This window comes from Littorina saxatilis, unplaced genomic scaffold (assembly GCF_037325665.1).
Source record: "Littorina saxatilis isolate snail1 unplaced genomic scaffold, US_GU_Lsax_2.0 scaffold_605, whole genome shotgun sequence".
Classification (NCBI taxonomy): Eukaryota; Metazoa; Mollusca; class Gastropoda; order Littorinimorpha; family Littorinidae; genus Littorina; species Littorina saxatilis.
In genome coordinates, this window is record NW_027126301.1 from 10924 (window position 1) to 37500 (window position 26577).

The window sequence follows — 26577 nt, forward strand, 5'->3', positions numbered from 1 at the left end:
CCAGGGAGGTTCCCGTTTATCGGTCTCCCGACGTCATTTCAGTGCTCACGCGGGCACAGGCGGAGCGAGAGGACAAACCTCTCAAACCCCTACCTGCTGCACGAGCTGCCCTGGGGAACGTGACCCCCGCGCTTCTCGCGAAGGCTCAGGATTCTGACCCGACCTTAGCTACTCCTCGGGAGCACGCGAAGTCGGGGAAGGTGAAGCTGAGCGGGAAGCATGGGAGGTCAAAGTTCCTCAGGGACAAGAAGTTGCTCTACCGTGAGTTCAGCAACCAAGAAGGTACATTCAAACAGGTTGTCGTGCCTCGCGAGTTTCGCGAGGGTGTCATGGCAACGGCACACGACTCGATTCTGGGAGGTCATCTTGGTACCAAGAAGACCACGGATCGTGTCTGGCGCCACTTTTACTGGCCAGGCATCTGCACGGATGTCCGACGTTTCTGTGCGTCCTGCGATAAGTGCCAGAAGGTGGTTGCCAAAGGAAGGGTGAGGAAGGTCCCCTTAGAGAAGATGCCGCTCATCGACGAACCCTTTCGTCGGGTGGCAGTGGACATCATCGGGCCCATCTTGCCTGCGTCTGAGGACGGAAACAGATACATTTTGACCATGGTGGACTACGCTACTCGATACCCAGAGGCGATCCCTCTGAAATCGATTGAAGCCACGCGAGTAGCTGAGGCTCTGGTTACTATGTGGTCCCGGCTGGGAATTCCATCAGAGGTACTCACCGACAGAGGCACGCAGTTCACGGGAGGAGTGATGGCGGAGGCAGCACGACTGCTATCACTGGAGCAGCACTTCACCACTCCTTACCATGCTCAGTGCAACGGACTGGTGGAAAGGTTCAATGGCACCTTGAAGACCATGCTGAGGAAACTAGCTCAGGAGAAGCCACGCACGTGGGACAGGTACATCCCAGCATTGCTTTTTGCATACCGCGAGGTTCCTCAGGAGAGCTTGGGCTTTTCCCCATTTGAGTTGTTGTACGGCAGACAGGTACGCGGTCCCATGGCTATCCTGCGTCAGGCTTGGACGGACGAAGAAGCTGACGAGGAGGTGCAGACGACAGCGACCTACATCGTAGAACTCAGGAACAGGATTGAAGAGACCTGCAAATTGGCTCAAGAGAACCTGGGAAGAGCAGCACAGCGTTACGCGCGAGGATTCGACCGCAAGGCACGGCCGCGCAGCTTCAAGATTGGAGAACGGGTGTTGCTACTTCTACCTGTCAAACACAACAAGCTACAACTGCAGTGGCAAGGACCTTTTGAGGTGACAGCGAAAGTGGGCCAAAACGACTACAGGATCGTCATGAACGGGAAAGCACGCCTGTACCACGCCAACCTGCTGCGCGCCTACATAGAGAGGACTGCCTACGGGGAAAAGGACAAAGTGACAGAAGCAGTTGCTGTCGTGATGGACGAGACAACGGAAGAACAGGGAGGAGGACGGGTACCAGTTTGTCCGCTGGAGGCTAGTGAGGATCTCACGGACGTGCACATCTCACCTGATCTTGGGGACGACCAGCAGGCGGACCTGCAAGAGATCCTGAAGGATGCAGCACGGGTCCTTACAGACATACCACTTCAGACGCATCTAGAGGAGTTTACCTTCGACTTGCTGGAGAAACAGCCAGTGAGGACGAAGCAGTATCCCATGCCTCATGCCCAGAAGGAGGTGGTCAGGAAGGAAATCGCCGACATGACGAAGTTGGGCGTCATCGAGCCAGCGAACTCTCCCTACAGTTCACCAATTGTGCTTGTAAAGAAGAAGGATGGACGCGTCAGGTTCTGTGTTGACTACCGGAAGCTGAACAAGATTACGGCGTTTGACGCGGAACCCATGCCTGATGTGGACTACCTCTTCAGTCACTTGGCCAAGGCCAAGTACTTTTCCAAACTGGACCTCACCAAGGGATACTGGCAGATCCCAGTTGCCGAGGAAGACCGCCCAAAGACTGCTTTTACCACTCCATTCGGCCAGTTCCAGTGGACAGTCATGCCTTTTGGTCTACAGAATGCAGGTGCCGTCTTCACTCGCATGATGAGGAAACTTTTGGAACCATTGAAGCGCGAGGACATCAGCAGTTTCATCGACGATGTGCTGATCGCGACAGAGACATGGACTGAACATCTCGACGCCCTGCGCGACGTGTTCGGAAGGTTGAAGGACGGAAATCTGGGAGCTAAACCGTCCAAGTGCTACTTGGGATTCCGGGAATTGTCTTTCCTGGGTCATGTTGTCGGCGAGGGATTGCTCGTTCCAGAGGACGACAAGATCCAGAAGATTCGGGAGGCGGAGCCACCGCGCACGAAGAAAGAAGTCAGGTCTTTCCTGGGCCTAGCCAGCTTCTATAGACGCTTCATCCCGCACTTTGCCGAAATCGCTCTACCACTGACCAACCTTACCAAGAAACTACAACCGACCGTTGTAGTGTGGACTGAGGAATGCAGCTCCGCATTCAACACCCTGAAGAGGCGACTCACCAGTCAGCCTATTCTCCGACTACCAGACCTGAACAAGGACTTCGTGCTGAGGACAGACGCTTCAGGAAAGGGACTTGGGGCAGTGTTGCTTCAGGAGACAGAGGGGTTTTTGCACCCTGTTTGCTTCGCCAGCCGTAAGCTGACCTCGGCCGAGGCAGCGTATGCAACGGTTGAACGCGAGTGTCTCGCCATTGTCTGGGGCATCCAGAAGTTCGAAGCGTACCTGTACGGACGACCTTTCTGTCTGGAGACGGACCATCAACCTCTGCAATATCTTCAGGTTGCAAGGTTGGCAAACGCCAGACTTATGCGCTGGGCGTTGATTCTCCAACCGTACCAATTCACGGTACGCGTCATTCCGGGCGCCAACAATGTTGGAGCTGACTTTCTCTCTCGGGCTGTAGAGGAGAACATGACTGTGAGCGAAACCGAGGTTTCGTCTTGAAGAGGGGAGGTGTGTCACGATCGGGTGACAGAGACCAAGAAAGCGTCACTCAGTGGAGTGCCTGTTCTGGGTCAATGTATGATAGAAAGCGCCTGTGCGTGATATTGGACACAGCAGAGTTTTTGCTGACAGTGCTCCCGAGCACGGATGTTTTGAAACGCACGAGCTTCACAGTGCAGGTTTCTGCTGTCATAGGGCTGACGGTTTTTTTCGCTGACAGCGCGCACGGGATTTTCAGGGATTGAGTTTCTCGTGTCTTTTTTCCTGCTTGGGGAGGCAAAACTGTGTATAGCTGGACTGGTTTGGTGACAAGGTCAGTCACGTGTATTTGGCTAGGTGGTCTGTCAGAGACTCAAGGACGACACACTTGACACCCAGCGGCTGAAGGGGAAGGACCTAACACACAGTTACTAGAGTATGATGGTTTTTCACCGAGTATCATATTCGGCACTCTAGGGGAACTTCCACAAGTTATTCCTTTCCTCTGCCACGTATTTTGCTGAGGACAAGTCGTCACATTTCCTTCGTCGGCGATGGCTTTCGCATAAGGATTCGACAAGGGGTTCTGGACGTTTTGGGTCACTGTTGACGAACAGAGACTGTTCCAGGGAGGAGGCGGACTTTGCTTCCATTGAGAGTTACAATCATAGGCTTTTGAGGTAATAAATCATTATTTAACGCTGTTGATGAGTCTGTGTTGTGGAATGAAATACTCTCTGTTGTTCTTTCCAGGTTAGCGCATAATTTACTCTCTGTGACGCTAAAATACTAATCTGTATATGGTTTTTGCAGATAGGGAGAGAAGGACGGAAAATGGCTGTTTTGTTGTTGTAAAAAGTCAGTTTTGTGCAGGCCCACGTGCTCGATGAGATATTTAAAGATGACATGTTTTAAGGTGGTGGGTGAGGGGTAGCTGACATGTTTAGTGCACCGATGCTTTCTGTTTGCAGCCTTCTTTCGTTCGTTCGTTTCGTTCGTTCGTTACGTTCCCGTAACATCGGCACGGCTGACTCTGGCGGGAACTGTTGAGGCTACGCTAACCAGGAGACCGGCTAACCAGGAGACCGGCTAACCAGCGGACCGGCTAACCAGCGAACCGGCTAACCAGCGAACCGACTAAGCAGCAGCAGCAGAGATAAAGCTAAGTGCACCATGTCGTACGCACCCCGTTGACCACCGTTGTCTTTTCGTATCTATGATTTCATTGGAGTAGTGACAACGTGGGGTGTGACACCTGCACGAACTAGAGCTTTTCGAACAGAACATTCTCATTTTGTCTGTATTTACACGGGTTCAGCGTGTTACCATAATTTTCTACATAGTACTGGCATTTTGTCAGTGAACACTGGTTTTTTACGTGTTGAGAACGTAAAAAGAACATATTTTGAGTGAAGGCTCGAGGGAGGTGGAGAGTTTATATATAAACAGGCGTCTGAAACTTATACTTTTGTTGACTCTATTTAATTGTATGCCTGCGAGAGTGGATCGTGGTGTGGTTAGTTAATTAGTAGTAATTAACCGGTTCATAATCACCTTGAGTGATATATTGAAACGTGACAATCAGAACAAACGCGATGAAACTGTAGTCCCAAAACACCTTTTTTTCTTAGAAAAACTGAAGAAAGGAGAAATAAATTGGTTACACACCTCGTCTCAGTGACTATTACAAATAATGGTCTCAGTTCGCAGTCAAGAAAAAGCTCGCCGAAGCTCGCATTTTTCAATGTTGGTCAAATAAACAGATAACATTTAATATCTAAACACAATATTTCACAGGCAAAGAGGAAGGTATATGGATGCACGTGGACGCGGCGTATGCAGGTTCCGCCTTCATCTGTCCCGAGTTCCGGAAATACATGGCTGGAGTGGAGCATGCGCAGTCCTTCGCATTCAACCCTTCAAAATGGCTGATGGTCCACTTTGACTGCTCTGGAATGTGGTGCGTTGAGCTGGCTATTTCGTTGTTTAAGATGGGCCCAATAGCCTAGTGGTTTCTTTGATGTTCAGGGTTCGAATCCCGGATGCGCATGGTGGGATAAGGCCGAAGCTTTTTCCGTTCTCCCAGGTCAACTTATGTGTTGGGAGCTGCAGCAGATGAACGCAGAAGGAGAAGAAGAATAAGAAATTAAAAAAAGAAGAGGAAGAAGAAGAAGAAGTGTGTTTGTGTGTGTGCGTGCGTACGTGCATGCGTGCGTGGGTCCGTGTGCGTGCGTGCACGCGCGCGCGCGTGCGTGTGTGTGTGTGTGTGTGTGAGTGTGTGTGTGTGTGTGTGTGTGTGTGTGTGTGTGTGTGTGTGTGTGTGTGCGTGCTTGCGCAAAGGCAAATATCTATATGTATCATTTTCAGAAAATAAGGTTGACTTGATTTGAATTGAATTGAACTGAATTGATATGTGTTACATTGAATTGAATTGAATTGAAATGAATTGAATTGAACTGAATTGAACTGAACTGAACTGAACTGAACTGAACTACTGAATTGTCACCTTGCAGGTTGAAGAACAGTGGAGCACTCCATCGCACCTTCAACGTTGACCCTCTGTATCTCAAACACGAAAACACAGGTGAGTCACAGACACAGCTGCACAGCACTTTGAATTTGTTTTATGTTTGGGAAGATGCTATATAGCGTGCCCTTTAAATCAATAAAACCATACAAATGTATATGTGACCCTCAACCACGGAATGAGTCGCATGTCACCTGTGCATGATTTTCATATTTTTACATTTTCTTAAAGAGTTTTTTATGCTCTATCCAGTGGTGAAAACCGTTTTAAAAAAGAGCGAAAACTGTTTGAGTTATAAGCCTGTGACTGAGGTGACCCTCACGCTTTTAACAGACACTCCCCAGACTTACATGTATATTAAGCCTAGCGCAGAGCCGCGCGAGGTGACATGCGACTCATTTCGTGGTGGAGGGTCACAATTTTGACCCCGAATAACAGGGGTGTAAACATGTAATGGACATAATTTGTTATATTTCTGCTGTTGTTTATTGGTCTGAATACAGTTGTCATAAAGTATGTTCTTGTTTAATAAATCACATACGATGATAATTATGCGGTTCAATTTAAAACAATACTACAATTAAACACCGTTACTTTGATACACTTACAATTTGTAAGTTCTGCACTTGCAGCTGTTACAGAGGTTGGCAGCTATAACACGGATAGACAGAAATGCCAATGAGCAGACTCGTAACAACTATCAATCAATCAATGACGCTTATATCGCGCATATTCCGTGGGTACAGTTCTAGGCGCTCTGCAGTGATGCCGTGTGAGATGAAATTTTATACGGCCAGTAATTGCAGCCATTTCGGCGCATATTTACCTTTCACGGCCTATTATTCCAAGTCACACGGGTATAGGTAGACAATTATTAACTGTGCCCAAGCAATTTTGCCAGGAAAGACCCTTTTGTCAATCGTGGGATCTTTAACGTGCACACCCAATGTAGTGTACACGGGGGGGGGGGGGGGGGAGTTCGGACACCGAAGAGAGTCTGCACACAAAGTTGACTCTGAAATAAATTTCCGCCGAACCTGGGATCGAACTCACGCTGACAGCGGCCAACTGAATACAACTATCATTCCTTTGGTCATATTGTACAAAATATTACATCAGCATGTAGTTGCGAATTGCATGACTGACTTGACTGGGATGTCATTAACTTTTTTCGAATTGGTTGTTTCAGGAGCTGCAATTGATTACATGGTATGTATCTGCATCATTTGGTTGACGGTTCAAGTTGTTCCAATTTGCAGCCCCCCCCTCCCCCCCCCCCCCCTCTCTAATCCCACCAGCCTCAAAGTTCCCGCCACTCCCTGCAGTTTGATTTTCGGGCTTTTTGCTGTAACTTGCATAAACAGTACACTGTGGAAAACCAAAATCAAGTTTTGATGCCCGCTCTGTCTCATTCTCTTCCACCCACGTATGTACAAACCACGCACACGCACACGCACACACACACACACACACACACACACACACACACACACACACACACTCACTCACTACCGCACAGACGCAAACACACACACACGCTCGCACACACTCACACAGAAGCAAACATACACAAACAAACACACACACACTGGGCGAAAAGTGGCGTTTTGTATCTTACAAAACTACTCAAAATCCCAACAAAACTTCAAGTTTCAATGGGTTTATCACATTTTGGTGTTCACGACAACGCCAGATTTTGATTGGATTTTGTTGAAGTTATCGCAGCGAAATTGCCTGGAATTTCAGCGCGTTTTGCGACGGTCAAAACATCATGTTAAACCATGTTACAGCATGTCTGTAACATGCAAAAATTCCAAGTTTTGATGGCATTAAAGCTTTGGTTTAACGCCAAGTAACATCATGTTATCGTAGACTTAACTTGCAAAACTGCTTGTTTTGGTGGTGTTACAGCTTGCTTGTAATGTGATTAACATCATGTTATCGTAGACTTAACTTGCAAAACTGCTTGTTTTGGTGGTGTTACAGCTTGCTTGTAATGTGATTAACATCATGTTATCGTAGACTTAACTTGCAAAACTGCTTGTTTTGGTGGTGTTACAGCTTGCTTGTAATGTGATTAACATCATGTTATTGCTGGTATAACATGCAAAACCCCATGTTATGTTGGTGTTAAAGCTTGCTCAAATGCCTATTAACTCCATGTTATGTTGGTGTTAAAGCTTGCTCAAATGCCTATTAACACCATTTTAGTTGGTGTAAGGCTTGATTATTAATGTAAAAAAACACCATGTTATGACGTTCACATAATTGTTTTCCACTGGATGGAATTTTGTGGAAAAGAAAGCATGTTGTTTGGGAATTGTGTGCGGGTTTCATGCTTGGATATTGCACTATGCTGACTTGTCACAGGTCAATTTACATTTAACAATATTAGTTTTCAAATGCATCATCCTTCACACATTATGTAAACATCTTTAACATTAACACTTTGGTTGTAAAATGATTGCACTTTATTCAAACAGGAAAAAAACAAAAATGCTGATTCACAATGTACAATAGCAAAGGACTATTTTGAGTGGAGACAGTGTTCATCCACACTATAGATGCCCTGTGAAAACATTGGCCATAGATATATGTGAATTACTTCCCTTGGGTATGAACATTTATGAATGATTAAATGGGTGAAAGAAGGCCACACAAAATGAAAATCAGTAAATAACAAAATCACTTCCCTTGTGAGTAAGAACAGTCATACCATGTTCCAACTTTTTGCTAAAAATTCGCCCACAATGTGACCTTCAAAGTTAAAAAGGGGTAACTGAACTTCATGTTTGGATGTCATGGAGTCATGGAGTCCAACATGAAGAAATGTATAAGAACACAAGAATGTATGTATGACAAAGAACAAATGTTTATTTTTGAATGTTTTATGTATGTTATTATTACGGACACAAAAGCTCAGCAATGCAATTTCTCTTTTAGAGATTAATAAAGTTATTGTATTGTATGTCACTTGTCAGTAAATTTTGAAAGCCCTAGATTCATAAACATCTGAAAACTGCTCAACGTCTTTGCATCACGGCACATTAATAAAAGTAAGAGTTAGTAAGACTGGCCTAACTGCTATGGTGAGGCAGTAATAACTCGTTGATGAAGAATTATTTGAATTCTGAATTTCGAACAAACAAATACAGTGTCCATACCCCCTTTTCAGGCCTCCAAGAATAAAAAAATAAGCTGGTCTTAAAAAGGAGGAAATCTGCTTAATATGTAGGTAAATGTACAACAGGTTGTGAACAGAAAATCCAAAAATGTAAGGTCTGAAAAGCGGGGAAGTTTGAAAAGGGGGGAAGGGGGGGACCTAAAATGTGACGATCATAACAACCATAATTTATCTAACAAAGTTCATTCTGAAATCTTCTTCAGCATTTGATTATGGAGAGACTAAATCCTCAGTTCAGATGTGGTCTTAACTCCTTGTCTCCCAGGTACACACAGTCACTATGTACATTGCATCTGTTATCATTCGGCACATATCCGCATCCTGCTTAGACTGTTAGCTTCAGTCGCTTCCTGTAACGTTGATCTAACGCCAGGATTCTAGCCTGTTGATACAGTTTCTACAATTCTGAGTGACCTGCTGCAGCACAGCTGGTCTCGGCTTAAAAAATCTTGGTCAACAAAGATGGGGTACAAAGTGTTAAAATAAAGCGTCCTTCCAAAGTTGATGACAGGTCCCCAGAGTATTCACAAAATTATATGGTACTGGAACTGGAAGCCTTGCACGGCGACGAAAAAGATGTCCACGCCTACATGAAGAAGCATCCTTCACGGCTTCAGCGGAAACAGTCGGCTGGGGATGAGGACAGCACCTATGTAAAAAATATAGACAAGAACAAAAATATATGTCAATGGGAAAACAAAGAAACAAGTAGAGAAGGACCTCCCCACCTTTACACAGTGAAAATGAAAAACACATGTGAATGTACTTATGTTTTAAATCTCCCCCCCCCCATCCCCCAATTAAGACCAATTATCCAAGATATTTTTCAGTCCTCAAAGGAGAATTTCACTGTTCTCACGGAACCCTGAAGAAAACTGAGCTGTGCTAATATATTATATAACTGCAAACATCCCTCAAATTCAATATTGCAAGCCACTATACATTCCTCATAAAGGCACTTCATGCTCACGTGTGAAAACTAACATAAGTTTACAAGTGTGTATCTACTTATAATATACTGTTCAAAAAAAGAAACGCATAGTTGCTACTTGCCAAATTTGTTTTATTTTTCGAAAAAATGAACACAAAATCCAATATTTAGATTATTTGTTTGAAATTTGGTATGGACACAGTTGAATGCACACACAGTTCATTTGCATCTTCAAATCAATCAGTCAATCAATACGATTGGGTGCCGAGGCTGTCAAGTCAGTAGGGGGTGTGACTGCCTTGAGCAGCAACAACTGCCCGGCACCTTCTGGGCATGGACTGGATCAGATGCCGGATATCTTGCTGTGGGATGGTGTCCCACTCCTCCTGAAGTGCCTGCAATAGATCGCGGTGATTTGCCGGCGCTTCTTCTCGCCTGCGCACACGTCTGTCCAATTCATCCCAGAGGTGTTCTATCGGGTTCATGTCTGGCGACATGGATGGCCAGGGAAGCACCTGGACATGGTGGTCGGTGAGGAACTGGGTGGTGAGTCGTGCTGTGTGCGGGCGAGCGTTGTCCTGCTGGAATATGGCATCCTGGTCAGCCAGAAGAGGAAGGGCGTGTGGGCGCAGAATTTCCTCCACGTATCGCTGGGCAGTTATGCGCCCTTGGACGTGCACCAGGGTGCTCCTTCCAGCGGTATTGATCGCCCCCCACACCATGACGCCTCCACCACCATGAACGGGTGCCTCATCCACACAGTTGGGCGCGTAACGTTCGTTTACTCTCCGGTAGACCCTCCTCCGACCATCATGTCGCTGGAGCAGGAAGTAGGACTCGTCGCTGAACCACACGTGTCTCCAGTGATTCCGGACGGTCCAGCGAAGGTGCTGGTTGCCCCACTGCACTCGGTTCTGGCGATGGCGGCGGGTGAGGACAGCTCCTCTGTGAGGTCTGCGAGCTCTCAAACCAGCTTCATGCAGGCGGTTCCGCACGGTCTGGTCCGATAATCGGTGTGGCCCGGGGAGAGCCTGGACAAAAGATGAGGCCGACAGGAAACGATTCCGGAGGTGGCGGAGCCGTATGAAGCGGTCGTGAGCAGCAGACGTCGCCCTTGGTCTTCCCGCTCGTGGCAAGTCAGCAACAGAGCCAGTGGCTTGAAACCTGACCCACAGTCTACTGATGGTGCTCTGGGACACGTGGAAGTGCCTGGCGATTGCACTTTGACTTTGGCCTGCTTGTAAACGACCCAATGCAATTTGGCGGTCTTCTCTGCTCAATCGGGCCATCTTTCGTCGCTGAATTGTCGTCTGATTTCTTTGTGGCGAACAATCCGCTTTTATGGGTTTTGGAAGACATGGTGAGAGCCCAATATTCCCCGAGTTTCACGAGATTACACTGAAGCATGACGAGTGGTCATGCCAAATGAGCAATTTTGACATTGTAGCCACTGATAATGCATGCGTCATGTGCAGAGCTCACTTGTGGCAATGGACGAAAGGTCGACGACCAGATAAACATTTTCTGCAGTTTGGTGGATATCCTTGTAGCCATATAACTAAATTAACCAAATATTACAAGCTATGCGTTTCTTTTTTTGAACAGTATAATTATAATAATAACGGGCATTTATAAAGCGCCTTATCAGAAGTTCAAAGCGCGTGACAACAATACGTGTATAAAAAATTCATACAATCACTGTCAGATTCAAACAACACATCATGCACATCTCACATCCCCAGACTCTATGCTAAGGCCCAAAAAAAAAGAAGTCTGTTTACGGTATCCCGACCGACCCTATTTTTTTGCGCGACCCTAGACTTTTTTGGGGCATTTGGGAAAAAAAGAAAAAAAAGAAAAATTTTAAAACAAAGTTTGTCAATGTTTTTTGGCAAAATAATTTGATGTTGTTTGGAGAAAAAAAAAATCCCGACCTACCGACCCTATTTTTTGGGCCGATGTTACCGTAAACAGACTATTTTTTTGTTTGGCCTAAGGAACTATCCGTAATGTTGTTGGAACAAGTGAGTTTTCAAATTGGACTTAAAAGATGAAATCATGTATGGAGAGTGACGTAATAGAAAGGGGAGTGAATTCCATAACTGAGGGCCATGATATGAAAACGTGCGGAAGCCATGAGCCTTGCGTTTAAATCAACCTTGACGGAGAAGTCGAGCATCAGCAGAAGAATGAAGGGTGCGAGAGGGAGTGTAGAGGGAGACCAGTTCCGAAAGATAGGCAGGTGCCGATTCAGAGAATGAGAGATGATCTTGTAGCAGAAGCAGGCAGCTTTATACCTAATACATTGAGACACAGGAAGCCTGTGAAGTTCTTTCATGAGAGGAGTGCTGCAGAGTGTTGTACTTTTTGCAAGGGTTGGAGAGTGGAGTCAGGGCAGCCTATGAGAAGGGATTTGCTGTAATCTAATCTACACAGAATGCAGGATGTAACGAGAGTTTTAGTGGCATCAACAGTCAGAAATGTTCTTGTGGAACCTATTCTTCTAGTTCTAATGTAGTACCTGTTTGTAGTGAACTCACCAGCAGGAGTATTGCATACATAATTACGCATTACTGAATTAAAGTAACTATTTTCAAAGCTTCTCGCTTACCTTGGAATAGTGTCAAGCAGCTTATGTTGTGTCTAGATCAGCAATCAGATCTTCACACTCAGCCTGCACTTGCTGAAAACTGGACATGCCTGTATCTCAATCAAGCTGTTGTTGCGGAGACAACGGAACCATGCTCAAGTCAGGTCCAACTGAAATAAAAGCATATTGTTAGCTGATAAATGATTTGATCAAGCAAAACCATGCGGTATTTTTTTAATAAAATATTTTGTATACCCCGCTAATGCAAAAATGATGTACTTATTTACTATTAGCATTAATTTTAGCTGGTCATTCAAACCAGAGCTTGTTCTAGAACTCCACAAGAACAACCATGGCAGTTGGCAATGGCACTGGCAGAATACAGATCAAAACAATATTAGTATTAGCCTCACCAAGGGTTCACTTCCCATCAAAATGAATGACGGACTGAATCAAACTTCAGAGACATTACAATTTTTCACAACAATTTTTTCAGCAAACAGCCATGTTTACCTGTACAAATGTATCAGTGATATCACTATGAGTATGACAGTATGACAGTGTGGTAAGCTTACCGACGATTCGTTCAGTATAGTCTTTTTATGTAAGTAGTGGTCCAGTGAACGATACCTTCCGCCTGTGGTTCGAGACAGAGATTAAGTTGAAACTTAATTCGAGAAGCCAAACACTGACGAATACTTACGTATTTTGAGCAAAACCCACGCATGTCGACCACAAGTTGATGTCTGCTGGAGTACGTAATCATAACGTAGAGGACAACAGTTTCACTTGGCTGGCTTCGGTTATTCCCTGTATCTGTTCCTTGCTGTTCTCCAAGAGACACCATGGTGCAGCAAGCTGAAGGGTGTCCTGTCGTATTTCCTCGAAGTTGTAGTAGGTAACCAGGTCAGGAGCAGGAGGTGGGGGGCGACTGACCTGCAGCAGAATTCAAATCAATTAGTCAAGTCACTATGACATATCTTTATTGTTATCGCCACACGACGGGCGCTGTGGCGGGGTGGTAAGACGTCGGCCTCGTAATCGGAAGGTCGAGGGTTCGAATCCCGGCCGCGGCTGCCTGGTGGGTTAAGAGTGGAGATTTTTCCGATCTCCCAGGTCAACTTGTGTGCAGACCTGCTAGTGACTTATCCCCCTTCGTGTGTACAGTAGTCCCTTCCATTTCCGGCCCTTTCGTGGGCGTGAACCTACCCGGAGCGGCCAGCTTTCCCATGACTAATGAGTTTTCCTTCTATAATTGACTCTTAATGGCCGTTAACCTGTCTGACGCGGTCAACGGTCACTGATTTTTGCCCTGAGGTGCCCCTCTTACTCGACAGGAGCGGCCACTTAACGGCCACTTGTCACTTTCGCGGGTGAGCGCCTGTGGTGTGTGTGTGTGTGTGTGTGTGTGTGTGTTGTGTGCACAGACGGCACAGCACGAGCAGACGACATGAATACTTACGCATGCGCAAACTGTAAATACAGACATGCGCATACATGTACATTTACGGCAGTCACTTCCGGATCGATCACAGCTGATGTGAGTTTGAAACACTTGTTTATCTGACACTCAAATACATATATAATAATCCAAACAACACACATAGAAACATACGAAACAATAGCTTAGCCAGGACGATCGAGTTAAACACGCAAATAATTAAGATGTATAAACGAAAGCAAAACTAACAGAGACAATGAATCGGCGGCTCGTGGATGATCGCTTTCTTTTCTTCATGAAAACTTGATCGTGTTTTGGGGTTTTTTTTGGAGGAGGAGGGGGCCTGTAATGAACGGCCACCTGATATTTGCGGTCACCTTTGCAATGACTAATGGGTGACCGGATATGGCAGGTACTACTGTACACGCAACCACAAGACCAAGTGCGCACGGAAAAGATCCTGTAATCCATGTCAGAGTTCGGTGGGTTATGGAAACACGAAAATACCCACCATGCTTCCTCCGAAAGCGGCGTGTGGCTGCCTAAATGGCGGGGTAAAAACGGTCATACACGTAAAAACACGAGTGTACATGGGAGTTTCAGTCCACGAACGCAGAAGAAGAAGTTATCGCCACACCAACCCTAAATTTTTCCTACCATACTGTATTTGTTTTCCGAGAGAGAAAAAATCCATGTTGCAGACTCAACTGGAAAAATTCCCTTCTCCATCATCTAGTGGACAGAGCTCACATGATTTCAAACAAATCTTTTTTTAAAGTCACATACTTTGTGCGACAGTGTTAGTTTACTGTAACTGTAATTTATAAATAGCAAATTAAAAAATATCACTTATCAGATAATCAGCTAAATGCCTGGCAGATGACCCTCATTCAAAGTGAGTCGTGGCTAAACCATGAAACTAGAAAAACAGGTTATACCACAATATAAATCTCACACTGACAGCGGACAGAAACTGAGAAAACACCCAGTATACATGTACCGGTACTCACAAAAGAGTTACAAGTAGCATATTATCACTATCAGTATCACTAATAGCATACTATACTGGGCAAATAACAGCAATTTTTACTCACTGGGGGTTTCCTGGCTGGAGTCTTTGGTGTTTCTACTGACTTCTGTAGCACATGGTTGGTTGGCAGACTTCCTGGAATGAGTGCTCGCTTGCCTGTAGGCCCAGCAAAAAAACATGCAAAGAAAATGTTCAAAATGCTGAGTCGAAATTATAAGTTAAATTAACTAAACAGACCTATACATTTAGATCTATTGAAATAGAAACAAGAATTAGTCAAACACACTACTGCAAATCTGTCAAGAATGAACAAGACTGACTCAGTCGAGTCAGTGACCGAGTAAAACAACAAAAGAAATCTAAGTTCTAACCCAGAAGTTTACTAGAATATATTCAAAAACACATTATCACAAGAACAAAGAGTGGTTTTTTCCCCATTACCTAATAATTATAGCTCAGAATTACGCCTTTGTCAATGTATGATTCAGAATACGATTGTGTTATTTTTTGTCTGCGAGCTGTAAAAGTACTAGTTACTACAAGTACTAAGCCTCATACTGATTGATTGATACTACTAGAGCTTCGTCACTTGAAGCATTTACAAGCAAATCAACACAGCACAGACAATCAGATGAAAGCTTATTTTCGCTATATTACTAGTTTTTTTACGTACCGTATTTGAAGCATGTTTCTTTGAAATGTCGGGAACATATCCTCGCATTCTTCGGGTTGAAAAGCTTGTCAGCACGGTTGATTTTGTGGAAGAGCAGCTCTCCATTCGGCATCCGCTTTTCCGTTTGGTATACCATGGAAAGTTATAAGCGTTGAAGATCTTAGTGAGCTCACGCTGCATCCAGGCATACAACAATTTGCACCGGGCATCTTGAAATCATGGTTCACTTCTCTGGCATCATCGAAAAATGGCGAAACGGAAGTGACTTTTTTCGGAATGCAGCTTTCTTCCGGTTGTCAGCACTTACCGCGAGCGCAGCGAGTTGGCGATTGATCCAGTCAATACACAACTATGCGCCGGCATAGACCACTGATCTAACAAGAAAAATGTTCATTCAAAATGAACAGCGTCGATGCAATGTCCACCAAAGATTTATTTTGGGAAGTGTTAAAGGTTAGGGTCAAAAGTTAATGAATTGCATGTTGTGCTGGATATAGGCCTATATAAATTGTTTATTTCAGTCAATGCTTGCCATAATTGATCAAACAGCCACAAGAAAAAAAAACTTTTTAATTAAAAAATAGAGCTTGTTTGAAACAGGTAGAAAGGAAGAGTTGATATTGCAATATCTGTACGTGGGAATGTGGTGAAAAAGAGTGCTAAAAGTAGTAAGTCAGTCTCAGATCCATTTCAAATATTTATTGCAGAAAAACAAAATACAAATTACAAAAAAACACAGAACCATTACCAGGTGTCATAGGAATGTTTGAAAACAATAGTTTTAATTTTACACTGTAAATACAGGAATCAGAATTAAACACCTCAAACTGATTGGCACATGCATAATGAATCACCTGGAATTGCAACAGGGAGATACTGAAGTAATTGGAAACAAACATCTGAAATTGACAGAGAAACAATTGAAAATATAGTACCAGTTGACATGAGCGTACAATATTTTAATGGAAGTGCAATTTTAGCACGAAGCATCCGCACGAGGATGCACTAACAATTACATAGTGCCACAAAATGTGTACGGACATTTCACAACCGTGCATTATTAGCACAGAACACATACATGGGGGCGCACAAAACATTATTGTGACAATAATTTACACGAAACATTTCACATAAGTACATTTTTATGCATGGTGCATCTACTACAGGAGGGTGCTCCAACAATGATGCATAGTGCCAACATTTAGCGCAAACTTTTCACAAAAGTGCATTATTACCACAAAGCGCATACAGCGATTATATAGTAGCAAGTTGCACTAAACATTTGAACAAAATGCATTTTGTTCAAATGTTAACAGCACAGCACCAAGTTTTGCATAAGTGCACAACAGCACTGACCATTTCACAAAAGTGCATAACAGCTGTGACAATTTTACAAAAGTGCATTGACCATTTCAGGCAGATGGCTAACATGCAGATTTCGCTTTTGTCTGTCTTTCTTTGAAAAGTAGGCATGTTCAAGATCGATGAAGTCATGAGCAATTGGGTTAGATGACAGAAAAGATTCAAAAACGTCAGATTCAGTTAGATGACAGAAAAGATTCAAAAACGTCAGATTCAGTGTTTTGGGCACTGTTGAACAGGAACATTCTCTCCTGTTCAACAAATGTGGGTTCAATTCAAAAGCAACATTGTCACAGATAGGCTAGTGTTACATTTCTGTAAAGTTTCAAAAACATCTTCCATGTGTTGGTTACTGTTGAACAGAGGCATATTTTCCTGTTCAAAAAAGTCTGACACAAATTTTCGTAGTTGTGGGTTAAGGTTCGATCTATACCGTCATTCAAACGAGTCGTAGAACCGTCATTGTCACAGATAGTGTTACATTTCTGTTTTACATTCAAACGAGTCGTAGAAGTAGTAGTACATTTGCGTTTGGTTGTTTTTTCTTTTAGATTCCTGTCACTCATACTAGCAGTAGGCCTATTGATTGAGGTACATAAATCTGTTGATGTACAGGGATGACTTGTTTGTAATGAATCCTTGTTTCCTCCACATTGAGTTTGCATTGCAGTTGGACAGAAATGAACAGGTGTTAATTGATAAACACATTGATAATGGCTTTTGAGAAAATCAATCAATTCTGCAAAGGAATTAACTTGATGACATCAAAACTGCAGCGCCATTTGAAGAATGGTTACCATTTCTGTTTCTTTGATGGGAATCAAACAAATAAAAACTTTGACTATCCAAGTTACCATGAATGGCAATAGTTGACTCCTGAAAAGTAGCAAGGATATAATTTGAGACGATAAACGCCTGATGCAATACCTCCTCAAGGTCAGTCAACTCAAAACCTTCATCATTCGCAACATCAGTAGGCAACACAGCGGGATTCGTATGTCCAGAAATCATGTCGAAAAAATATTCCATTTCAAAAGCATGTCCAACCACAGTTGTTGGCAAGTGTTCGTGTCCGAGGTAGCCTTCAGTGTGTGTATATATGTATTCATGTGACAGAGAGCGTGATCGACCTCATTCTTCAATCCTCTCTCTCTCTTCTTTCTCATTCGAACGCACACACTCACGCAAGAACGTAGCCGCTACGCACGCATGCACGCGCACACACACACACACACACACACACACTGGCACCCCGGCCGCTGACGCACAAACCACGCACTCACACACTGACTGTCGGCAAGCATCTCTTTTTGTTATATTTAGTCAAGTTTTGACTAAATATTTTAACATCGAGGGGGAATCGAAACGAGGGTCGTGGTGTATGTGCGTGTGTCTGTCTGTCTGTCTGTCTGTCTGTCTGTGTGTGTAGAGCGATTCAGACTAAACTACTGGACCGATCTTTATGAAATTTGACATGAGAGTTCCTGGGTATGAAATCCCCGAACGTTTTTTTCATTTTTTTGATAAATGTCTTTGATGACGTCATATCCGGCTTTTCGTGAAAGTTGAGGCGGCACTGTCACGCCCTCATTTTTCAACCAAATTGGTTGAAATTTTGGTCAAGTAATCTTCGACGAAGCCCGGACTTCGGTATTGCATTTCAGTGTGGTGGCTTAAAAATTAATTAATGACTTTGGTCATTAAAAATCTGAAAATTGTAAAAAAAAATAAAAATTTATAAAACGATCCAAATTTACGTTTATCTTATTCTCCATCATTTGCTGATTCCAAAAACATATAAATATGTTATATTCGGATTAAAAGCAAGCTCTGAAAATTAAATATATAAAAATTATTATCAAAATTAAATTGTCCAAATCAATTTAAAAACACTTTCATCTTATTCCTTGTCGGTTCCTGATTCCAAAAACATATAGATATGATATGTTTGGATTAAAAACACGCTCAGAAAGTTAAAACAAAGAGAGGTACAGAAAAGCGTGCTATCCTTCTTAGCGCAACTACTACCCCGCTCTTCTTGTCAATTTCACTGCCTTTGCCATGAGCGGTGGACTGACGATGCTACGAGTATACGGTCTTGCTGAAAAATGGCAGCTACTTGACTAAATATTGTATTTTCGCCTTACGCGACTTGTTTTCTTTACCTTTGTTTATTGTGTTTTCGATATTTGTGTTTATTTTTTGCTTGACTTATCTGTTTTATTTTAATGTTTGCTATCCACATCGTGTGATAAATGTTTCTTCTCAGTCTCCGAGTCAGTTTAGTTTCTGCACGCCGCTTTGGTACTCCTTGTTTTTCTAACTGGTGTATTGTGCGCGATTTGCGGATTTATTTTTATTCCTTTCATATGCTGTTGAAGTGTTGTGGGTGTTATTGTCTGTATATGCTATGTTGCGTCTGTGCGGTATGCCTACAAGAATTTGCATTCGCTCTCTGCCAGTACAAGTCCAAACTTTATTGGGTGTAATGTGCCTGTGGTCTGCTGGCAGTCGAGCACAGATAGTTTTCAAACATTCCTCCAGTGAGGCGCTGCGACCTGAGTAAAGCGCTTCTTTGGTCTCTGGCAACGTTGAACTGCGCTGATATGCCCAGCGACGTGCGGACAAAGTGATCGCTGTATTCACCCTCTCTGGATAACTTGCACATGTCAAAACAGTTGCAGAAACACAAATCTCAAAACTGTTAGGCTTTTTCTCTTTTTTTCACTTTTGGCAGCGTTCACTCTAAATGTGCTGCCTAAAACGGACTCGTTTCTGTCCACAGCCAAAGCTTTCACAAAAAAATTGCTATGACAGCTAAGACCGCATTTGTTACATTTTAGCAGTGTTGACCCCAAGTTTCTACTTCAAACAAAAAATCAATAGCAAAATCTCAAAGTATGTGCGAGTCCCCTAAAATATGGACCACCTTCAACAAATCGAAGAAAAAGAAGCTAAAGGCTTTTTTCATTAATTCATTAAGAAGCTTGCTGGAAATAACCTATTACTAGCCCTCGACTGAGATCAGTTTAAAAAAAAAATAACAAAAAGTCTTCTTTTCGTGCAAGTTGATAATTTTACTTATTTTCACTCTGTTTTTGATAAGCTTCTTTAGTTTCCTGGTGTTCTTCAAATAATGCTCTCATCAACCCGAAACAGATCAATCTAAAGCATATTTGAATTAGTCTGACTTGTACACTAAGTTGTATCATGCTATTTTGAAGTATAGGGGGCTTTTTTTTACAGTGATTCGTGAAGGCCGCTTCACTGGTCCATATTAGGCGCCCAGGCTCCTAATATGTACCATTTGTGATTTTGTATGTATTTAATTTTTGCTGAATGTCTATCAAAGCTATTTCACTCTAATTAGGCCTAACGGCTAACCTAAGAGAGAAGGACTACCAAACACAAAATAAAACTTCTTCGCAAGAAAACAAGCTAGTTATCAGCATGAAACAAAAAGTGGTCCATATTAGGAGCCCTTCCTAACTGTCTGTGTCTGCGTCGAAGATGTTACCGTGAATGTGTTTTTAAAAGACATTTGTCAGGGCGGCATTCAAACCACACGCACCAGACACGAACCGACGAACAAAATACTTCTGACAACTTAAATGTAAAATCAACAAGAGTGTAGCAGGGACCTATATTAATATAGGTCTATGAGTGTAGTAAGATTCCAAAGTTGTATTCAGACCAAAACAACAATCATAAAACATACATGGGATCTTTCAAATGTGTGTGTGTGTGTGTGTGTGTGCGCGCGCGCGCGCGCGTGTGTGTGTGTGTGTGTGTGTGTGTGTGTGTGTGTGTGTGTGTGTGTGATGATAATTAGTTTTAACGTCCTCTTAGAACTGCAACTGGCTTTAGGACAGGTAGAGTTAATATGCTTTATGTGGGGACAAGACACTGAACAAACATGCAACCAGAGAACACATATGGTCGTGTTATAATCATATCTGGAAGTCTGTTGCGATTTTTCAAAATGGGGATGGAAGTGAAGATTGTGTACGCGGAATATGGTTGGACTGGAGCGGTTTTGTAGGCTTATTTTTTTAAATTTTGTTATGTGGAATATTGTTATATTTGTGGCTGAATAGGTAAGTAAGGTAAGTCTGTTTGTCTGTCTGTCTGTAAAAAATTCCATTTCAAACGGCAGAAATTAATATGTAAACCGCGGAGAGCACAGTTGCGGTTCGCGCTATATAAGCTCCCCATAATAATAATAATAATGATTAAAAGTGTGTGTGTGTAAAGCCGAGCGGTGGTAGCTTCACGTAGATATGGGGGAAGGGCTCCTAATATGGACCGGCTCCTAATAATTATGGACCCCCTCCTGTTCTGAAAAACTAACGGTGCTAGAGCGCTCAAAAAAGTTTTGTTCGCTGTATTCAACCTCTCTGGATAACTCGCACATGTCAAAACAGTTGCAGAAACACAAATCTCAAAACCGTTAGGCTTTTTCTAATTTTTTTCATTCAGTTTGGCAGCGTTCACTCTAAATTTACCGCCTAAAACGGACTCGTTTCTCAGTGTCCACAGCCAAAGCTTTTATCACACAAAAATTACCATATATGACAGCTAAGACCGCATTTGTTACATTTTAGCAGTGTTGACCCCGAGTTTCTACTGCAAACAAAAATAATGGCAAAATCTCAAAGTATGTGCGAGTCCCCTAATATGGACCACCTTCAACAAATCGAAGAAAAAAAAGCTAAAAGCTATTTTCATTAATTCATTAAGAAGCTTGCTGGAAATAACCTATAACTAGTCTTCGAGATTTAAAAAAAAAAGTCTTCTTTTCGTGGAAGTTGATAATTTCACTTATTTTTACTCTGTTTTTGATAAGCTTCTTTAGTTTCCTGGTGTTCTTCAAATAATGCTCTCATCAACCCGAAACAGATCAATCTAAAGCATATTAAAATTAGTCTGACTTGTACACTGAGCTGTATCATGTTATTTTGAAGTATAGGGGGCTTTTTACAGTGATTTGTGAAGGCCGCTTCACTGGTCCATATTAGGCGCCCAGGCTCCTATTATGGACCATTTGTGATTTTGACTGTATTTAATTTTTGCTGAATGTCTATCAAAGCTATTTCACTCTAATTAGGCCTAACGGTTAACCTAAGAGAGATAGGCCGTGATCGTGAAAAGTAGGATGTGCGCCGAAATGGCTGCGATCTGCTGGCCGATGTGAATGCGTGATGTATTGTGTAAAAAAAATTCCATCTCACACGGCATAAATAAATCCATGCGCCTTGAATATGTGCGCGATATAAATTGCATAATTATTATTTTTTTAAAATCCCTGCGCTTAGAACTGTACCCACGGAATACGCGCGATATAAGCCTCATATTGATTGAGAGAAGGACTACCAAACACAAAATAAAACTCTTCGCAAGAAAACAAGCTAGTTATCAGCATGAAACAAAAAGTGGTCCATATTAGGAGCCCTTCCTAATTAACTGTCTGTGTCTGCGTCGAAGATGTTACTGTGAATGTGTTTTTAAAAGACATTTATCAGGACGGCATTCAAACCACACGCACCAGACCGACTAAATGTAACAAACAAGTCGCGTAAGGCGAAAATACAACATTTAGTCAAGCTGTCGAACTCACAGAATGAAACTGAACGCAATGCAATTTTTCAACAAGACCGTATACTCGTAGCATCGTCAGTCCACCGCTCATGGCAAAGGCAGTGAAATTGACAAGAAGAGCGGGGTAGTAGTTGCGCTGAGAAGGATAGCACGCTTTTCTGTACCTCTCTTCGTTTTAACTTTCTGAGCGTGTTTTTAATCCAAACATGTCATATCTATATGTTTTTGGAATCAGGAACCGACAAGGAATGAGATGAAAGTGTTTTTAAATTGATTTCGAAAATTTAACTTTGATCATAATTTTAATTTTTTTAATTTTCAGAGCTTGTTTTTAATCCAAATACAACATATTTATATGTTTTCGGAATCAGAAAATGATGAAGAATAAGATGAACGTAAATTTGGATCATTTTATAAAAAAAATTGTTTTTTTACAATTTTTAGATTTTTAATGACCAAAGTCATTAATTAATTTTTAAGCCACCAAGCTGAAATGCAATACCAAAGTCCGGCCTTTGTCGAAGATTGCTTGGCCAAAATTTCAATCAATTTGATTGAAAAATGAGGGTGTGACAGTGCCGCCTCAACTTTTACAAAAAGCCGGATATGACGTCATCAAAGACATTTATCGAAAAAATGAAAAAAAACATCCGGGGATATCATACCCAGGAACTCTCATGTCAAATTTCATAAAGATCGGTCCAGTAGTTTACTCTGAATCGCTCTACACACACACACACACACACACACACACACACACATACACCACGACCCTCGTCTCGATTCCCCCTCTAACAAGTCGCGTAAGGCGAAAATACAACATTTAGTCAAGTAGCTGTCGAACTCACAGAATGAAACTGAACGCAATGCAACACTCGTAGCATCGTCAGTCCACCGCGCACGGCAAAGGCAGTGAAATTGACAAGAAGAGCGGGGTAGTACTTGCGCTGAGAAGGATAGCACGCTTTTCTGTACCTCTCTTCGTTTTAACTTTCTGAGCGTGTTTTTAATCCAAACATATCATATCTATATGTTTTTGGAATCAGGAACCGACAAGGAATAAAATGAAGGTGTTTTTAAATTGATTAGGACAATTTAATTTTGATAATAATTTTTATATTTTTAATTTTCAGAGCTTGTTTTTAATCCAAATATAACATATTTATATGTTTTTGGAATCAGACAATGATAAAAAAATAAGATGAACGTAAATTTGGATCGTTTTATAAAAACTTTTATTTTTTTTACAATTTTCAGATTTTTAATGACTAAACTCACTCATTAGTTTTTAAGCCACCAAGCTGAAATGCAATACCAAACCCCGGCCTTCGTCGAAGATTACTTGACCAAAAGTTCAACCAATTTGGTTGAAAAATGAGAGCGTGACAGTGCCGCCTGAACTTTCACGAAAAGCCGGATATGACGTCATCAAAGACATTTATTGAAAAAATGAAAAAAACGTATGGGGATTTCATACCCAGGAACTCTCATGTCAAATTTCATAAAGATCGGTCCAGTAGTTTAGTCTGAATCGCTCTACACACACACAGAGACAGACAGACACACACACACACACGCACATACACCACGACCCTCGTCTCGATTCCCCCCTCTACGTTAAAACATTTAGTCAAAACTTGACTAAATGTAAAAAGGACATTATGTGTTGCATCCAAAAACTATGTGATTAAAACATTATCAGAAAAGGAAGGGCAATGAAAATCCTAAAATCTCCAACTCGAGTCACTTCCTGCAGATACATGGAGAGTAAAGTCCAGTCAATCAGCCACCCTCTCGGCCGGATGTTTTGAGGAGGGGGGGGGGGGGGGGGAACTAGAACAAAGACCTCTTTGTGGTCAGTCGGCTTTCTCAGGGCCAGCAAAGCTCGCCTCAGCAACACATGTGAAAATGATTAACTCGCTCGGTACCGGAGGTTTGCTAAGGAATAGAGACGAACTCTTATCTGGCTGGCCAAAAATTGTCAGTTTAAAATGACCTACTTTCTCTGTTCAACGCACGGGCTATTCGTACTGTATCTCCTCTTGTGCACTTACAAGGCTCTTATGGAGAAAATAAGAGATACCAAAAAAGGTGTGTGTGTGTGTGTGTGTGTGTGTGTGCGAGTGTGTGTGCCCATAGTGTGCGCGCGCGCGTGCATGTGTGTGTGTGTGTGTGTGTATGTATGTTTGTGTGTCCCAGTGTGTGCACAGTGTGTGCCTGTGCGTGTGCCTGTGTGTACCGTTTGTGTGTCATTATATGTCAGTTATAATGTGTGTGTGCAGTGACGGTGTGAATGTGTGTGTGTGTGTGTATGGTGTATGCCGGTGCAATGTGTGTGTGTGTATGTATATAATTATATATATATATATATATATATATATATATATGTGTGTGTGTGTATGTGTGTGTGTGTGTGTGTGTGTGTGTGTGTGTGTGTGTGTGTGACCGTGCTGAGAGAGAAAGAGAGAGAGAGGAAGCCGATAATCGTCTGATTCTGCAGACTCGCCGAGAGGCGGCCGGGGTTCGGCACCAGGCTGATGAAAACGCAGAATAATCCATCAAAACAACACTCTAACATCAAGTTTTAGAAACCAGAAAAACGTATCGTAACTCCATAGGTTTTGTGGTGTTTTGCGCACTGCTGAAACGCGTTTAACACGACGTGAATCGCCGTGCGTTAACGTAGCGAAAACGTCCAAAACACAGACACCAAAACTCGATGTTTTACCGTGTTTTGCACCCTGCTAAAATCCCAGGGATTTTATTGCGTTACGGCAGTTTTTCTAACTTGATGTGAATCGCACAGGTATAATGCCACAAAATTCAGTTGATTAACTTCATGTTTCATGTTATATGCCACGTTATAGTGCCAAAACGTGACTTTTCGCCCAGTGACACACACACACACACACCAACACACACACATACACACACACACACACACACACACACACACACACACATACACACACCACCTCCTACACACATCACCCCTCCCCCCTTACACACAAACATGTGATGACATCAACGTTATTGATGTCAACAACGATAATTATGATTGTGATGTTTACAATGAAGATGATTCTGTGTAAACAGCACTGGCAAATCGCACTAAGCAGAAGGTTCCGTGCCCTCAAGTTGTGGTTCGTACTTCGCTCGTTTGGCGTGGAAGGACTTCAGAACCACATTCGCAAGGTAACAGACAAGTCGATGGAGACATTATTTGTGACCCTCTGTCACAAAATGAGTCGCATGTCACCTCGCGCGGTTCTGCGCTAAGCGTAATATAAGTCCGGGGAGTGTCTGGTAACAGAGTGACGGTCACCTTAGTCAAAGGCTTATAACTCAAACAGTTTTCGCTCTTTTCTAAAACGGTTTTCACCACTGGATAGAGCATAAACAATTCTTTAGAAACATGTAAAAATATGAAAATCATGCAAAGGTGACATGCGACTCATTCCCTTGTGGAGGGTCACACATTTTTGACACAGATAAACAACTTCTTTGTGGAGTATCACAGACGAGAAATTATTTGGTGGTGTAAATGGCAGCATCAAACAACATCCAACATAACATGGAACCACAAAACATTGAAATTCAGCTTAGGCCAAAAAAAAAATAGGTCTGTTTACGGTAACCCGACCGACCCTAGTTTTTTTCGCGCGACCCTAGACTTTTTTTTGGCATTTGGGAAAAAAAAAAAAAAAAAAAAAAAAAAAATCTTGTTTTTTTGGCAAAATAACGTAAAAATATGGTTTTTTGGAAAAAAAATAAAAATAAAAAAAATAAAAAAAAATTCCCGACCTACCGACCCTATTTTTTTGGCCTATGTTACCGTAAACAGACCTTTTTTTTGGGGGGCCTTATATGTTTATCTTATGTGCTGGCCAGGCTTTTACATGGGACAAGAATGGGATAAGAATATTTGTGACCCTCCACCACGAAATGAGTCGCATGTCACCTTTGCATGATTTTCATATTTTTACATTTTCCTAAAGAGTTTTTTATGCTCTATCCAGTGGTGAAAACCGTTTTAGAAAAGAGCAAAAACTGTTTGAGTTATAAGCCTGTGACTAAGGTGACCCACACACTGTTACCAGACACTCCCCGGACTTATATTAAGCCAAGCGCAGAACCGCGCGAGGTGACATGCGACTCATTTCGTGGTGGAGGGTCACATTTTGACTTCGACATTATAATTATGCTAAGATGACCACCCTGACTGTTCGCTGCGGTGAGTTGGACATTTTGTGGGATTTGATTTTTGAAAAATCTTCCAGTGGCATTTACGATGGCATCAAAACATGACCACTGTGCACAGAGCTCAAA

At 42.7% G+C, this 26577-nt stretch overlaps 2 protein-coding genes across 2 annotated transcripts in view; one reads left to right on the forward strand and one right to left on the reverse strand.

Annotated features, from left to right (window-relative positions):
- Positions 1-4709: 4709 nt before the first annotated feature.
- Positions 4710-26577, forward strand: part of LOC138954764 (histidine decarboxylase-like) — a gene marked incomplete at its 5' end in the record, with an annotated part of 25014 nt that continues 3146 nt past the window's right edge. The window contains 4 exons of the mRNA XM_070326535.1: positions 4710-4872; positions 5426-5496; positions 6629-6648; positions 25345-25443. Coding sequence (XP_070182636.1) covers positions 4710-4872; positions 5426-5496; positions 6629-6648; positions 25345-25443 — 353 coding nt within the window. The remainder of the gene's footprint in view (positions 4873-5425; positions 5497-6628; positions 6649-25344; positions 25444-26577) is intronic.
- On the reverse strand, positions 7888-15947 carry LOC138954765 (uncharacterized). Its single transcript, XM_070326536.1, has 5 exons — positions 15289-15947; positions 14680-14771; positions 12848-13080; positions 12166-12314; positions 7888-9272 (listed from the first exon to the last, which is right to left on the reverse strand). The coding sequence occupies exons 1-3, from the start codon at positions 15422-15424 to the stop codon at positions 12907-12909; spliced, it is 402 nt and encodes a 133-aa protein (XP_070182637.1). The 5' UTR covers positions 15425-15947; the 3' UTR covers positions 7888-9272; positions 12166-12314; positions 12848-12906.